The 15,367-nt window shown below is 49.2% G+C and overlaps 1 protein-coding gene across 2 annotated transcripts in view; it reads left to right on the forward strand.

Moving 5' to 3' along the window:
* Positions 1-15,367, forward strand: part of EYA2 (EYA transcriptional coactivator and phosphatase 2) — a 270,028-nt gene that overhangs the window by 79,267 nt on the left and 175,394 nt on the right. For both annotated transcript variants that reach the window (XM_047746704.1, XM_047746703.1), the window contains exon 2: positions 1,795-1,913. In XM_047746704.1, coding sequence (XP_047602660.1) covers positions 1,805-1,913 — 109 coding nt within the window. In that variant the 5' untranslated portion in view covers positions 1,795-1,804. The remainder of the gene's footprint in view (positions 1-1,794; positions 1,914-15,367) is intronic.

Below are 15,367 nucleotides of genomic sequence, written 5' to 3' on the forward strand. Positions count from 1 at the left end.
AGTCTTGAAATGTTATCCCTTTTTCAATTTGTTTCTAACCATTTCAGAACACGAAAGCTGGGACACCTGGGTGGCTCAGTCGGTGAGGCATCTGGCTCCCAATTTCAGCTCAAGTTGTGATCTCAGCGTTATGAGATCGAGCCTCGTGTTGGGCTCCTCGATGGGCGTGGAACGTGCCCGAGATTCTCTCTCTGCCCCCTACTCCCCTTCTCTAAAATAAATAAAAAATAATAGACAATAAAAATGTGAAAGCCATTCTTAGCTCATGGTTCCCACGAAAAGATGGGCGGAATTTGGATGGACCCCAGGGTGTCCACCCCTGAACTAAAATATTACAAACTCAGTTGAGGTGCCCAGGATACCACTTCCCAAAGTGCCTTCCCCCCACCATTCCCAGAGTCAGCCTTTCTCTGAAATTCATATTTTTCATCCTATACATACTATTACCCGTGAATTGCATATGCGCGTATCCCTAAACGGTGTATAGTATTGATTTGTATGTTTCGTACTTCATAGAAATGATATCCTACTTTGGATACCCTTCTGCCCCTCTGCTCAGGACTCTGTCTGTCCTGCTGTGTGTGGAACCCCAGCTTAGTCTCTTTCACTCCTGTATGATACTCCACCGTGCGCACACACCACCTTTAATTATTCTTTCTCGGGAATGTGTGGACATTTACGTTGCTCCCCACAAAGACCTTTCCTTGCAGGTACCACCTGTTTCCTTCCTCACCATGACCTTTCCAGGGAGGTACTCTAACAACCCCATTACCCAGACGAGCCAGCTTTTCACTTAAGCAGTTCACTAACTTTCTCAAAGTCGTGAGGAGCGACACCGAAATTTAAATCCATGACCTTTTCATGGTGGAACCTGAGTTTATAACCTCTTTGCCATCGGTCGGTATGTTGTGTTTTATTAAAGTAATGATAACTGATCTTCCCAACGATGACCTCGCAATACTGATGTGCGTAGTCTTTTTCTGAGGACACCTTGAATCAGCGCCAATCATTACTGCTTGTAGTTTAGCCCTTTGGAAACCACCAGGCGTGGTATCATGCACACAAACCAGAAGCCTCACTTCCTAACCATAGCAGATAGGAATTTAGGAGGAATAACTACTGGCCACGGTGCAAGGACTGAACAGTTTTCAATAAAAAAATGAGAAAGACCCAGGAGACGTGTCCCACATTTTCCCTGCCCTCCATAACATTTTATCAACGCCGTAATTCGGAAGCTAGTGTTTCCTCCCCCTTGGTGAGGACCAAAGTGATGGACTGGGAGTTTGGCCACCAAGAGGGACTTGTTAAATGTTGTGAATGCCTTCTGAGCCTCTGTCTGTCCATCTAACTAACATCATGTCCATTTTTCCCTCGAAACTGCAGTCAACCCCCTCCGCTCCCTAAGCCTCTGCTTTGGGGAATCCAAACTCCAGCTCTCCCTCTCCGCCTGTCTCTCCCTTCCTCTGCTGGGAAGGCTCCCTCGCTCTCTCCAGCTCATTCAGATGCCATTTAAAAGAGACCGGAATACAATTTTTCTAATGGCAAAATACCATATGAAGGAGGGGAAAGTTTTAATCAAGTGGGTGTATTCTCCGGAGGGGAGCAAGTACTTCATTTTAATTCCTCATTTCCCTTTGATGAAAAGTTTAGTGAATTTTTATTATGTAGAATTTATAAGACAGCCGGGTTTAGGTAATCAGCTTTAATATTTATACTCTTAGGGAAAGAAATAGGAATCATTAGTTAGCATGCATAATTAATGAATAAATTATATTTCCCTTTGTTTTCTTCCAGGTACAAGGAAATGCTAGAATTGGTGATCTCACCCAGCCTCACTGTAAACCTCGATCATCCGGGTAAAGCGAAGCTTAACTGTGTGGATACCGATGTCTGGACTCTGAGTGACGTAGAAGGTAGGCCTCCCGGTGTGAGTGTTGGTGGGCCTGTGGTGGTCGCACTCGCCCCGTGGAATTTAGTTAAGGGACCAACAGCCTTCTACATATGTCCTTTCCCAAGTACCATCATTATGACAATCTCTCCTCTCACCGTTGGGATTGTTGCCTCTGGACCCGAACTTTGGCGTGCGTTGCTAACAGTGCTGTCCTGTCTAGTCATTAGAGGGGCAAGTGTGCTTGTTCGTGTCCCAAACTTCCTGTGCCAAGAAATGCTGACACCTCCTGGGACGATAGGCAGTTTCGTGTGTGTTCCAGGGCCCGGCCCTGGGTGTGTCCCGCAGGGTCAGGGCTCCAGCTCCGAGTCTGTCCCCCAGCACCGTCCTGCCATCACGCATCCTGGCGGGAGATTTGTTTACAAAGGTTTGACGCTGGGACAAGAACTCATCTGCCTTTTGCTTTCAGGTTGGGTTAGAGTCAAGGAAGCAGAGGAGAGTTAAGCTGTTTAAAAAATTATTGGCAAGTGATGCAGCCGAACTAGTTTTCACTAGAACAATTCCAGCTATTGTTTGCCCTGTTTGGGATCTGTCAGCCCTCCTGGGAGAGCTGGGAGGTAGCAGAAGGCATTAAGCTATTATGTTTAACCATTGGACTTAACCCTTTACGTGGCCAGCTTTGGGATTTGACGCTGGTGTCCTGAGATCCCGGGCTGTCTCTCCCTCCCTGTCTGTGTTTGATGACAGTTCAAGGGACAGAAGTGCTACGTTACCATCGTGGAAAACCAGAGACTTGTGTCTAGTCAAATACAGCATCGCCAGGAATTTGCTCTTAAGCAACTCCAGGCCTCCAGGGAGTAATCCTTGCTGTCACCAGGACAATGACATTTCCCTTGCATGCTGGTAATGAAGCTGGGACAAGCCCACTCAAAGACCACCAGGAGGGTCTGGGATTTCCCCCACCCCCTGACCAAATCACATGCTGGAGAACACACCCTCATTCTTCTTGGCACTTTGGAGTGTCCATGTTGACCCCGCCTGGGCTCTTTGAGAGTTGGAGACAGTTTATTAAGCCCTTATTCTCTTCTTTCCTAGTGGAGGCACTCTTCATCCTAGGGCTTTATTTTAGAGCTGGGAGAGCTAGGAGGAGGAGCAGGAGGAGGCTGCTGGGTGAGGAGGATCCAAGGCTAAACCCCGGACCCACTGCTTCCCAGCCAGATGGCCTCCAGCAAATTGTTTCGCCTTTCTGAGCCTCCATTTTCTCACCTGTCAAATGGGGGCATAGTCACTACCCACTTCATAGCATGCTTACTGCTGCCGGCCAGGGTTGGTACCAGGACATGTGGTACCAGAGTTAAACGTAGCACTGCATGGTCATTCGTTTCAGAGCCAGATCACCACAGGGACTGTAAAACTAGGGTGAAAAACCAGCAGCTCACAGCCAAATCTGGTCCTCATGAAATGCCTTTGTTTGGTTTACACTCCACTTTAAATAAAAGTGAGCTTGTAAAAACCAGGAGCGTTCACATAAAAATCTGAATTTCTACTTGCTTTTGATACGCTGAATGCTTTAGAGACGCGGGGTCTACATTCCCACCTGGCTGCCACTAGTGGGAGCTGGAGAGCAGCTGTCCCTGAGATGAGGCCCAGCCACTTCCTTCGTCCTTAATTTTTGTGAGCATGTACTTAGTGCAGGCACCGTGAAAAGCAGCGTGACTACAGATTAACCCTCCTCCTCCTCTGCCCCGGCAGAGGAAACACATGGCCCTTGCTGTGTACCAGGCATGGATGTCTAGCTCACTGAATCCCCACACCCCCTGTGGTTAAGCTTTGTGTTACCAATGAGGGAACTGAGGCACAGAGAGGTCAAGAGATCATGAGGTCGCTTGATTGAGATGACACAGTTCAGTGACTGCCAGAATTTGAACCTAAGCCGTCTAACCCTGAAATCTCTTCTCCTAATCAGTACACTATCATGTTTATCACTGAGTTATTACACCTCTATGAGGCTATGAGCCCATCTTACAGATGCGTAAGTTGAGGCACAGGAGAATTAAATATAAAGTAAGTGGCCCAAAGACACACAACCAGTGGCAGGGTCAGGAAACAAACCAAGGCACTCCAGCTCCAAAGTCCCCACTTCTTTTTTTTTTTTTTTTTTAAGATTCTGTTTATTTATTGGACAGAGAGAGAGATCACAAGTAGGCAGAGAGGCAGGCAGAGAAAGAGGAGGAAGCAGGCTCCCCACTGAGCAGGGAGCCCGATGCGGGGCTCGATCCCAGCACCCTGGGATCATGTCTGAGCCGAAGGCAGAGGCTTAACCCACTGAGCCACCCAGGCCCTCCCAAAGTCCCCACTTCTAAACCTCAGACTCACTTTCTCCCCAGCCCTGAAGAGTCCTCAGACCCCAGATTATTTGTCCCCCACAGTGGTAGCACCCACAGACTGTCTCTCTCCTGTCCTCACCCTTTCCAGCTGCCCTGGAGCAGATGCTCCCAAATTCAGAGCAGGCAGAGCCAATAGGATCAGGTTACACATGTGCACGTGCACACACACACTTTTCTTGAGATGGGCGATGCGCTCCTGGGCTCTGCAGGGAACATTCTGCCCTGGCTGTGGCCTCTAGTGCCAAGTTCATCAGCTGCCCTTCCAACCTGGCCTTCTGGGCCCTTCCGTGACAGAGTCATTATTGACTGCAGGGGCCCAGATCCAGGGAGGGCCCAAGGGGGGGCACAAGCCAGGGGGCCTCCATTCGGGGTGTTCTGGAAGGAATCTGAAACCCAGAAATCACCCGGTGGCTCCCACTGCATTCGTGCTGCCTCTTACCGCCTGCCCCCCCCCCCCCCGCCACCACCAGCGTGGTCACCCAGCCTCTTTGGAATTTCTTTGCCTCCTCTGTTAAAGGGGAGTAATTTTTCCACGGACCATGTGAGGATGAAATTGTTAAAACATGGAAAGGACTAAGCTTTTCGTAAAAAGCATAGAAAACGATCTAATTTCCTTCCTTTTGGCCACCAGGCTCACCTTGTCTGTCGCCACCAGCCTCTCCGACTTGGCTCCTCCCCATCCCCTTTGCTCAGCAGACCTAGCCTTGGCCTTGTTTCTTTTGCTGTAAATCAGAAGCGTGATGCTGCCCTCGGGGCCTTGGCACTTGCTGTCCCCTTGGCCTGGACCAGTCTCCCCATCTGTGGGGACATCCCTCAGCCTTCAGGGCTCATCAGAGAGGTCTTTTCCTCCTCCTATCAGAATTAACGGTTCATTCACTCATGCAACAGGTGTTTCTTCAGCCGCCTGCCCAGCTTTGTTTTAAGCACTAGGAAGTCAGCATACAAAGGCCCCTGCCTTCCTGGAGTCTGGCCCAAGGGGCTTGCAGGCCAGAGGCTGATAATAACAGTAAATAAGCAAAATACAGAGCATGGCAGGCAGTGACACATGTTGTGGATGGGGGAGGCAGGGGGCAAGCTGGGGAGGAGGATAGGGAATGCAGGGGTGTGGGGAATGTCCCTAGGAAGATAACACTTGAGTAAAGACCTTAAGGAGATGAAGGAGGGTGTTCCTGTCAATGAGGAAGGAGAGCCTCGGATGCAGAGGGAACTACAAGTGCAAAGGCTCTGGGGCAGCCTCGTCTCCAGAGTGCCTGAGAGTGGTAAGGAGGCGGCATGGCTGGAGCCCAGTGAGCCAGGGGCCGTGGGGGAGAGGAGGTATGGACAGTGGCCAGGTTCAGACCTTGAGAGCCACAGGAAGGACCTTGGCTCCTACCATGAGTGAGATGGGAGCTCTGGGAGGGTTTGGCACAGAGGAGTGATCGCTGATCTGTGTATTGACAGGACCCCTCAGGCCATACGTGAGAAGGACTGGGTGGGGGGACCCACAGGGAGCCCACAGACCAGCGAGGGAGGCATTGTAGTAACTCAGGTGAGAGGCGCCGGTCCCTTGGACCTGGGCAGGGAGAAGGGGCAGATTCAGGACCGGATTTGAGGGCAGAGCCGACAGAACCCGCACCCACATTTTTCTGTGTCCTGTTTCCTTTTCTTCATCATCCTTCTTTGTCAGAAGGCACGTGTTTGTTCGCCTGTTATGTATTGTGTCCTCGGCCCGAATGTCAGTTCTCAGAAGGCAGGCGTGGCCCACCTCAGTCACCTGTGTGTCCCCCCTGCTGAGAACAGTGTGTGACGCCTCATAGGTGCTTCAGAAATCCTCCAAATGAGGGAGGACAGAAGCCAGAGCCCATGACCATGAGTGCTCCCCTCTGTCGGACCCGTGCACCTTCACACCTCACAGTCCTCGCCACCCCATACCCCTGCGAGAGCCCTTCCTTTTCCTCTGTTTCTCTGTGACACGTTGGTTTCTGCTCACCAGCCAATACACAAACACACAATCCTTACAAAGACTTGAAACACTGGGCCACATCTACCCGAGATCGGTGTCTCTTCCCTTCCCCAGAAGTAACCACCGTGACCTGTTTTGTGTGTCTGTCAAGGCAGTTCTGTAAGCAGTCACATCTGTATCAACATGTGTTTATGTGACTTAGGTGTGTATATTTTTATATATTTAAACATGTATGTTTACCATAGAAATTACAGTATCGCTGGAAAAAAATCAAATACAAATCTATCGCTTATATAATACATATTTGTTATAACTTGCTCTGCTCACTCAGGACCCATTAAGTAATGATTTACCTCTTTTTTGTTTGACCGAATGACACACCAAAGAACGGCGGTGCCCGGTTCATGAGCTATCCCCCTGGGGAGGAACATGAGGTTATCTGTAATTTTTTGCTCTTATAGACAATGCTAGGGATATTGTCGTGCGTGCTGCTGTTTGAACACGTGTCCTGCTTCTCTAGGCAAGAGGCTGAGAGGTGGAGGGATGATGTCAAGGTCTCCCCTCCCTGGTCTTACAGACTCCCCCTCAGCCTCATCGCAAAAACCTCCTGAGCCCCTCTGGCTGGTTGGTAGCTTCTCGTTCATTCCTTCGTTTCTGCAGCCATGCGGTCAACAGTTTGTTTGATGCACCTGCTGGGCACGAGGCCCTGGGGAGCCCCCCACCCCCACTGCCTGCCTTCAGGGCCTTTGCAGGTCACTCTGCTCCCAGAGGCACTTTCAGCCTCTCCCCGTGGACGCTGCACCCCACATCCTACAGGCTTTGGGCTCAGCCCGAGCTCAGTGTGTATCCCAGCTCTGTCACTTGCCCCCCCTGTGTGACCTTGACCAAATTCCTATTCTCCGCCAGCCTGTGTCCTCACCTGGATAATGAAGATATGCTGGCTGCATGTGTTTGGTAAATTGTTCCAGAATGCCTGCCGTGAGTCAGCACCTGGTGCGGGTGGTGGGGATATAAAGGTGGATGAGACCGACGAGTCCCCCTCCCAGAGCTTCTCTTCTGGTGGAAGAGACAGGTACTGAATTCTTAAACCAATATGGGATTTCAGATGGTGGTGGTTTCTATGAGGAAGAAAAGCAGGGATGTGGTAGGGTGACCTGAAGGCGGGCCAGTGGTTAGAAGGGCTTTCCAGTGATTATGCTAAAGCCTTGCAGAAAGCGCTCAGTGGAGGTTAGCTCCGTGTCTCTCCCTCTTTAATGTGCATAGACTCAGTTGGGGACTTTGTTAAATTGCAGACCCTAAGAGTCCGCATTTCTAACAGACCCCAGCCACTCTTAGGAGCGAGGGGTTAGCACAGAATTACACAGATGTAATTCTGTGCATCAGAATTACTTTGTAAGTTTTCTTAGCGCGCACATGGCAGGACTCCACTCCTAGCATTGCTGATTCAGTAAAGGTTTGGTCTGGGGCCCAAAAATTTGTGTTTCTGACAAGTTCCAGGTAATACTGATAGTGCTGGCCCAAAAACCACACCCTGAGAACAAGGCTTTTGCACTGTTTTCAAATCTGACTGCACACCAGAATCTCCTGGGAAGTTTAAAAAAAGTTTTTAAAAAGACTCATGTCCAGGTCCCACACCCAGAGAATCTGATTTAATTGGTCAGAAGTATGACCCACACAATGGGATTTTTCTAAAGCTCTCCAGTTGAGTTTATTGTGTACCAGGATTGAGAACAGTTGTTTTAGATGGTGAATTTCTCCAGGATAAGGACAGTTTTTTATTCCTAGATATGTATTTAAATTATTGCCCCTGATTAACACACAGCTCAGTCTGTGACTCATGGTAGAGCCTTAAAAATTGTTAATGGGTGGATAGGTAGATAGATAATGGATGGAAGAATAAAAGATAGATGGATGGAGAATGAATGGATGGATGGAGGATGGATAGATGGATTGATGGATGGATAGATGGAGGATGGATGGATGGATGATGGTTGGATGGATGGAGGATGGGTAGATGGGTGGAGCGTGGATATGGATCAGTGGAGGGTGCATACATAGATGGGGGAAGGATCATGGATGGCTGGAGGATGGATGGATGGGAGGAGAATGGATGTGGATGGATGGAGGATGGATGAATGCGTGGGTGGATGAATGGATCAAGGATGGGAGGATGGATGGATGGATGGAGGATAGATGTGTGGATGAGTGGGGAGATGGCTGGCTGGCTGGGTGAATGAATGAATGAATACAGGATGGTCTTGAGGATCACAGATAACTTGAGGTGATTTAGCTTTGAATCCTTAATAAAGTTTCCTTAATTTCCCCTGCCTTATTTCCATATCTGTAAAATACAGATAATAACTTTCTCATTGAGCTATTATGGACAACAATAGAGATAAGTCTCATGCCATCCTTAGCACAGTGTCTGCCTTAAAGAAACTGCTTGAGAAATATTAGCTATCATTCATTACCATTCAAGGGAAAATTGGATTTGAATTGTATCCTGTCTTCTGGAAGGAGAGGAAAAAATGTTACAGAACTGAGAAAGCAAAACTGAATAAAGAAAACTTTTTTGTTTAAAATGTAGGTATGGGGGTGCTTGGGTGACTCAGTGGGTTAAGCAGCTTCCTTCAGCTCAGGTCATGATTCCAGGGTCCTGGGATTGAGTCCTGCATTGGGCTCACGGCTCAGTGAGGAGCCTGCTTCTCTCTCTTCCTCTGCCTGCTTCTCCCCCTACTTGTGCACTATCTCTGTCAAATAAATAAATAAAAATCTTGTAAAAAATAAAATGCTGATACAAAAAATAAGAGAGAGAGAGATACATTTTGCAGAGGCCAATGTTATCATCTCATCAAGGGTTTCCTCTGAGAGGTAAGACTGTGCCCACAGGACAAGCTGGGCTGTCTACTCTCAGACCTCCTGTTCCTCCTCCATGCTGGGCATGACAGGGTCTGATTTTCGGTTCCCATCTCATCCAAGCCAGGTGGAGCCACCCAGACTTCTGCCCGAGTCCTCACCTGGGGAGAGGCAGATCAGCTTCCACTCTCCCACCCCATTGCCTTCCCCAGCTGGCTTCCTGGGGGCCTCAGCACCCAGACCAACCTCTACCCGAACAGAACAGAAATCCCACTCTGGGGGTGTACTATGAAGGAGATTGCCAATCCCCTCTTTATGAGAAAGGACACAGGTGATTATTAATTATTGAGCGCCTTCCCTACGTGAAGAGCTCTCGCCCCTGGCAGTGTCTCCGGGACTCCCCACCTTCTCCAGCCACTCTCTGCGGTATGTGGGTGCCACCTCTCCTGTTGCTGGCTTAATGATTTTTCTTTAAAACAATTCCCTTTCAGGGGGCGCCTGGGTGGCTCAGTGGGTTAAAGCCTCTGCTTTCGGCTCAGGTCATGATTCCAGGGTCCTGGGTTTGAGCCCCACATCAGGCTCCCTGCTCAGCAGGGAGCCTGCTTCCCCTCCTCTCTCTCTGCCTGCCTCTCTGCCTACTTGTGATCTCTCTCTGTCAAATAAATAAATAAAATCTTTTAAAAAAAAAGCAATTCCCTTTCAGTACCTTTATTTTATTTATTTATTTTTTAAGATTTTATTTATTTGACAGAGAGATCACAAGTAGGCAGAGAGGCAGGCAGAGAGAGAGAGAGAGGAAGAAGCAGGCTCCCTGCCGAGCAGAGAGCTCGATTCGGGGCTCCATCCCAGGACCCTGGGATCGTGACCTGAGCCGAAGGCAGAGGCTTTAATCCACTGAGCCACCCAGGTGCCCCAGTACATTCATTTTAAAAGGATGACTTAACACCTGTTCTAGAAATGAAAAGTATTGCCTTTGATAGTCTTGCTGTAGTTCTAATATATGCATTTAGATAAATCAGTGTCGGTTTATGGGCGCCTAGGTGGCTCAGTGAGTTAAAGCCTCTGCCTTCGGCTCAGGTCATGATCTCCAGGTCCTGGGATCGAGCCCCACATCGGGCTCTCTGCTTAGCGGGAAGCATGCTTCCCCCTCTCTCTGCCTGTCTCTCTGCCTACTTGTGATCTCTCTCTGTCAAATAAATAAAATCTTAAAAAAGAATCAGTGATGGTTTAAATAGAAGAGTGTGTATCTATGTACCCTCTCAAATCCTCGCACTCTGGGGTGTCCTGGCCTTGTTCCTTGCAGTCCTCAGGAACACCCCTCCAAGGGACAGATGCCTGTTCACTGTCACATAGCCACTCAATGAGAGTCAAAACTGGGGTTAGTGCTTCTGGACCCCTAACACAGTGCTCTCTCCTGCTGTCCTTGTCCCTGGCCCGAGAGCACTTTAAACCACCCATACAGACGAGATGAGCTGACGTGGTTAGTAGACTTGCAGCTTTCATAGCAAAGACCTGCCTCAAGACATCTTGCACTAGAAACAGTCCCATCCTGTGGGGATCATAGAAGCAGGCACCTGGGGTCAAATTAGGCAACATAGTAGTGGCTGCTGCTTTCAGAATCATTAGCTTCTTAATCCTCCCAGTGAGAGGTAAAAAAGGGTGAACATTCAAATTGGGCTCATGGATTCAAGTGGCTTAAGCAAGGGCCCCGGGAGAACGGGAAGAGAACGGGAAGCTAATGCGAGCTTCTGCCCGGGGAGCCCTTGGCAGGTACCTGCCTTTGCAAGGCCGGTGGCAGCTCTTCAGGTGTGAGGTGTGGTCCCATCTTGTGGATGTAGAAACCAAGGCTTAGAGAGAGGAAGGGACAGGCACAAAGTCACGTGGTTATTTTGCTGCAGCTGCGGGATTTGAATTTGGGACCGATCCCTTAAGCCCGTGTGCTATTTTAGGGAAGAACTTTAAATTGACAAATTAGAGAGATTTGGGTTGTAGATCTGGCCCACCCACAGCAGGTGCATGAAGGCCCAGATGAAGGAACAAAGTATGAAGGCCCCTGCACAAGTTTCTTCACACAGTCACGTGTACACATGGTCACGCACAAGTGTGCATTCACACACGTAGACCTAGCTTTATTTGCCTTATTTTATTTTTTTAAAGATTTTATTTGTTTATTTGACAGAGAGAGATCACAAGTAGGCAGAGAGGCAAGCAGAGAGAGAGTGGGGGGGAAGCAGGCTCCCCGCTGAGCAGAGAGCCCGATGCGGGGCTCGATCCAAGGACCCTGAGATCATGACCTGAGCTGAAGGCAGCGGCTTTAACCCCCTGAGCCACCCAGGTGCCCCTGTTTGCCTTATTTTAAAAACCAGATCTTACGACTTGCTCGTCTATATTGTCTTCTGGGACCTGTATGCATTTGAGTTTGTGACTTCTAGAAGGGAGATTTCTTTTTCTGAACCTGAAATTGGGATACTTTTTAATGATTCACAGGGGTTTTCTTAGCCTGTAGCCCATACTCTCTCTCGAAGCTCAGAAGTGTGGTTTCCTGGCCTCCTGCGTCAGTCTTACCAGGGAGCTTTCTTTTTTCTTTTCTTTTTTTTTTTTTTCCCTTTCAGGATTTCACTTAAATTCAAGTTAGTTAACATCTAGTGTAGTATTAGTTTCAGGGGTAGAATTTAGTGATTCTTCAGTTGCATATAACACCTAGTGCTCATTCCTATCAAGTGTCTTCCTCAATGCCCATCTCCTGGTAACCCCATCCCCCCCACCTCCCCTCCAGCAACCCCTAGTTTGTTTCCTAGAGTTAAGAGTCTCTTATAGTTTGTCTCCTCTGTTTTCATCTTATTTTTCCTTCCCTTCCCTTATGCTCATCTGTTTTGTTTCTTAAATTCCACATATGAGTGAAGTCATCTGGTGTTTGTCTTTCTCTGATTGACTTACTTTGCTTAACATTATACCATCTAGTTCCATCCATGTCAGTGCAAATGGTAAGATTTTGTTTTTTGATGGCTGCATAATATTCCATTATATATCTACTCCACATCTTCTTTATCTACTCATCTGTTGATAGACATCTCGGCTTTTTCCATAGTTTGGCTATTATGGACATTACTGCTATAAACATTGGGGTGCACGTGCCCCTTCGGGTCACCACGTTTGCATCCTTTGGATGAATACCTACTAGTGCAATTGCTGGGTCATAGGGTAGTTCTAGCTTTAATTTTTTGAGGAACCTCCGTACTGTTTTCACCTGGGATCTTTCTTGGCCTGCAGGCTGGGAGTCTGCATTTTCACAAGGTCCCCAGGGAGTCCTGTGCAGGGTAAGGCACCAGGTGCACTGCTCTGTACCATCCACTTTCTTCCTTTGCACTTGTTCTCGTTATAATTAAGCACTTATTGCATAATCCTTTGTTTCCCGTCCATCTTCCCCATTTAGGCACTTCTGGACCGCTTTAGCTCATTGTTATAACCCAGTTCCTAGCACATGCCTGGTGCAAGTAGGCAACGAATAAGTGAATGAGTGAATGAATGAATGAATGGGCTCATTCCAGAGGCCATGGCCATCTGTTTAGCTAATCCTTCTCCCTTTACCCATGGGAAGCTGGGGAGGAAGAGGAGACTTAAGAGTTTTAAATTCAGAATTAAATGGAGGAGGCTCTGTCTCCCTCCCCTCCTTGAGAGCTAGCTGTCCTGTTTTATGTGTCAACCACATGGCCCAAGACACATGGTGAGACTTGGAGTTGGGCTACCTTGGGTCAGGTCACTAGGGCAGGTTTCACTTCTGGCAACATGGATATGGTTGATGCCCCGTTGACCTCAGCCTCATCCATCATGGCAAGTTCAGTGGCACTAACAAGGTTGAGAACAAGAAGCTGTGGTCAGTGCAAGTCCAGACTCTAGACCCCACCAGTAGGAGTGTGGGCCGCTCCAGCTTCTGAATATAATGTTTCCGGCACCCTGAAGATGCTGGGGGCTCACTTGACGAGTGCAGTCTGAGGGTCACCTGCCCCTTGTTTCGGTGGCCCCATGTTGGTGTTGGGGTAACCATGAGGAGTATGACCTCCCCCTAGATTGTGCTCCCACTACTCCCACTGCCAGACTCTGTAATACTCTGGCATCACGCAGGGACTCATGACCATGGTCCACCCACTGTCTGCCCCTCTGGCAAACTGTGGTACCATGGTCATGCAGCTGGCCGGAGCGTCGTGCCTGCACGCAGCAGCGGCACCTGCACGGCTGGGGGCGGGGTTGTACCTCCGCTGCATGGAGAGCTCAGGGGCCTGGCCTCCCGCGTCTCTACCCTCAGTGGGTCTCTCTGGCTCTGACTACCATCCAGAGAAAGGTGTCAGGTATAGCCGCATTCAGAAAGTAGTGAAGCAGGCCCCTGGGGGGGATCACCGAGAGCTGTCCTGGGCTGTACTGAGGTCTAGGTTGTCACCTACGACTTGAACAGCGATGTCACACTGGGGCTGGCACTGCCCACAGGATCGTCCCATCGGGCCCACTTCCTAGTATGCAGACGATGACAAATGCAGGCAGGCCTCCTGGTCCTCATGACCTCCAAGGACATAGCCTTGGGCCACAGCAGCAGCACCGGACAGAAAGAGAAGCTCTCCGCTCCTGGCAAGTCCTTGCCACTGCTCCGCGCCCAAAGCACTGAGCATCCCCGTCCTGAACATAGTCCCACCCAGGCCCAGAAGAAGGAAGGAGCTTGAAAGCCCCACCTTGTCACAAGCCATCAGGATTTCCAGTGAGGTGTACAGCATTGCCACCTGGAGTAAAAGGCAGAAGGGAAGGGTGCAGGTTGGGAAGGAGGAAGGGGGTCGTTCCATATATAATGTACTCATTTTCTAGGTTTCCCTGCCCAGGTCTCTTGGGATGAAAATTTCTATATGATACCCACCCACAAAAGATAAAAGCCTGTGTTCAAAAGTCCCACCACCTGTAGAAGGCACATCTTTCACCGAATACCTGTCTCTCACTTGTACAGTCGTCTGTGGGTGTGCTGGGGTGGGAAGGGGAGAGGATTGTAGGTTTGCACAGCAGGAGAGGGAGACCTGCCCACGTGGGGAAGCCAGGTTGCTCAGCAATTCAGAGCAGGGGAAGCTGGAGTTGAGGCAAACATGCAAATCACAGCGCGGAGGCTGGGGCAGAAAGATGCTTCGAATTTACAGAACGCCAAGTTCATCTGAGCCCATAGGAATGTTTCCATAAGATGCGATTTTTATGAATATTTACATATTTATTTAAGAAAACATATTCAAAATGTTTAATTCAGTAACTTATGCATTACCAAATGCGTTGAGATCATGGGCTTTTACCAATAATGACACTGTGGCTGCTTCCGAATGAGGCAGATCATTCTCTAGTCCTGGGGGAGGATGAGGACGGGTGCTGGAGGTCCTGCCTGGGGCAGTGCACCCCAACTAGGGACCGTAGCATTGAGGGAGCACCTACAGCACTTTCCTTGACATTAGACTACAGCTGTTCTCAACACATAGTAAGAAATGTATTTTTTTTTTAAGATTTTATTTATTTCTTTGACAGAGATCACAAGTAGACAGAGAGGCAGGCAGAGAGAGAGGGAAGCAGGCTCCCTGTCGAGCAGAAAGCCTGATGCGGGGCTCAATCCCAGGGCCCTGAGATCATGACCCAAGCCGAAGGCAGAAGCTTTAACCCGCTGAGCCACCCAGGCGCCCCAAGAAATGTATTTTTGCACGCCACTCAGCACACGCACACGCACATGCCAGTGCCCACACACACACACACACACACACACCCCACAGCACATTCTCATGTCTATAATGGAACAAAAGTCTCACCCGAACCCTTCTTACTCTGGGCAATACATGCTGCTGTTGTCTATTTTATTTTATTGTTTGGCTCTAGCTGTTAGTCCCTGAATGGGCTTCAGGACTCCTGCCCTTGACCCTGGGGGTCTGGGACCCCAACAGAATTTGACTCAGCCAGGGCGGCAGTTCAGGGAATGGACTTGGGACTCACATGGCCCTGGGATTTCAAGTCCCAGTTCCAGTGCCGTCAGGCTATGTGGCCTGAGCAGGGTCCTTAGTCTTCCCCTATTTCTTCATCTGTACAGTGGGGACAGTGACATCACCTACCTTGTAGCATTGATGCGGGGAATGAGTGAGGTCACGCATATGAGCAGTTAGCGCAGGGCCTGGCACAAAGCGAGCTCTACGTGGACACTGGTCGCTGTCCTTAGGATGAGAGCCAGCGTGGGCTGCAGCGCCCTTGGGCCAGACCACCTGAGTTCAGATCACAGATCCACCCCTTCTG

This window comes from Lutra lutra, chromosome 9 (assembly GCF_902655055.1).
Source record: "Lutra lutra chromosome 9, mLutLut1.2, whole genome shotgun sequence".
Classification (NCBI taxonomy): Eukaryota; Metazoa; Chordata; class Mammalia; order Carnivora; family Mustelidae; genus Lutra; species Lutra lutra.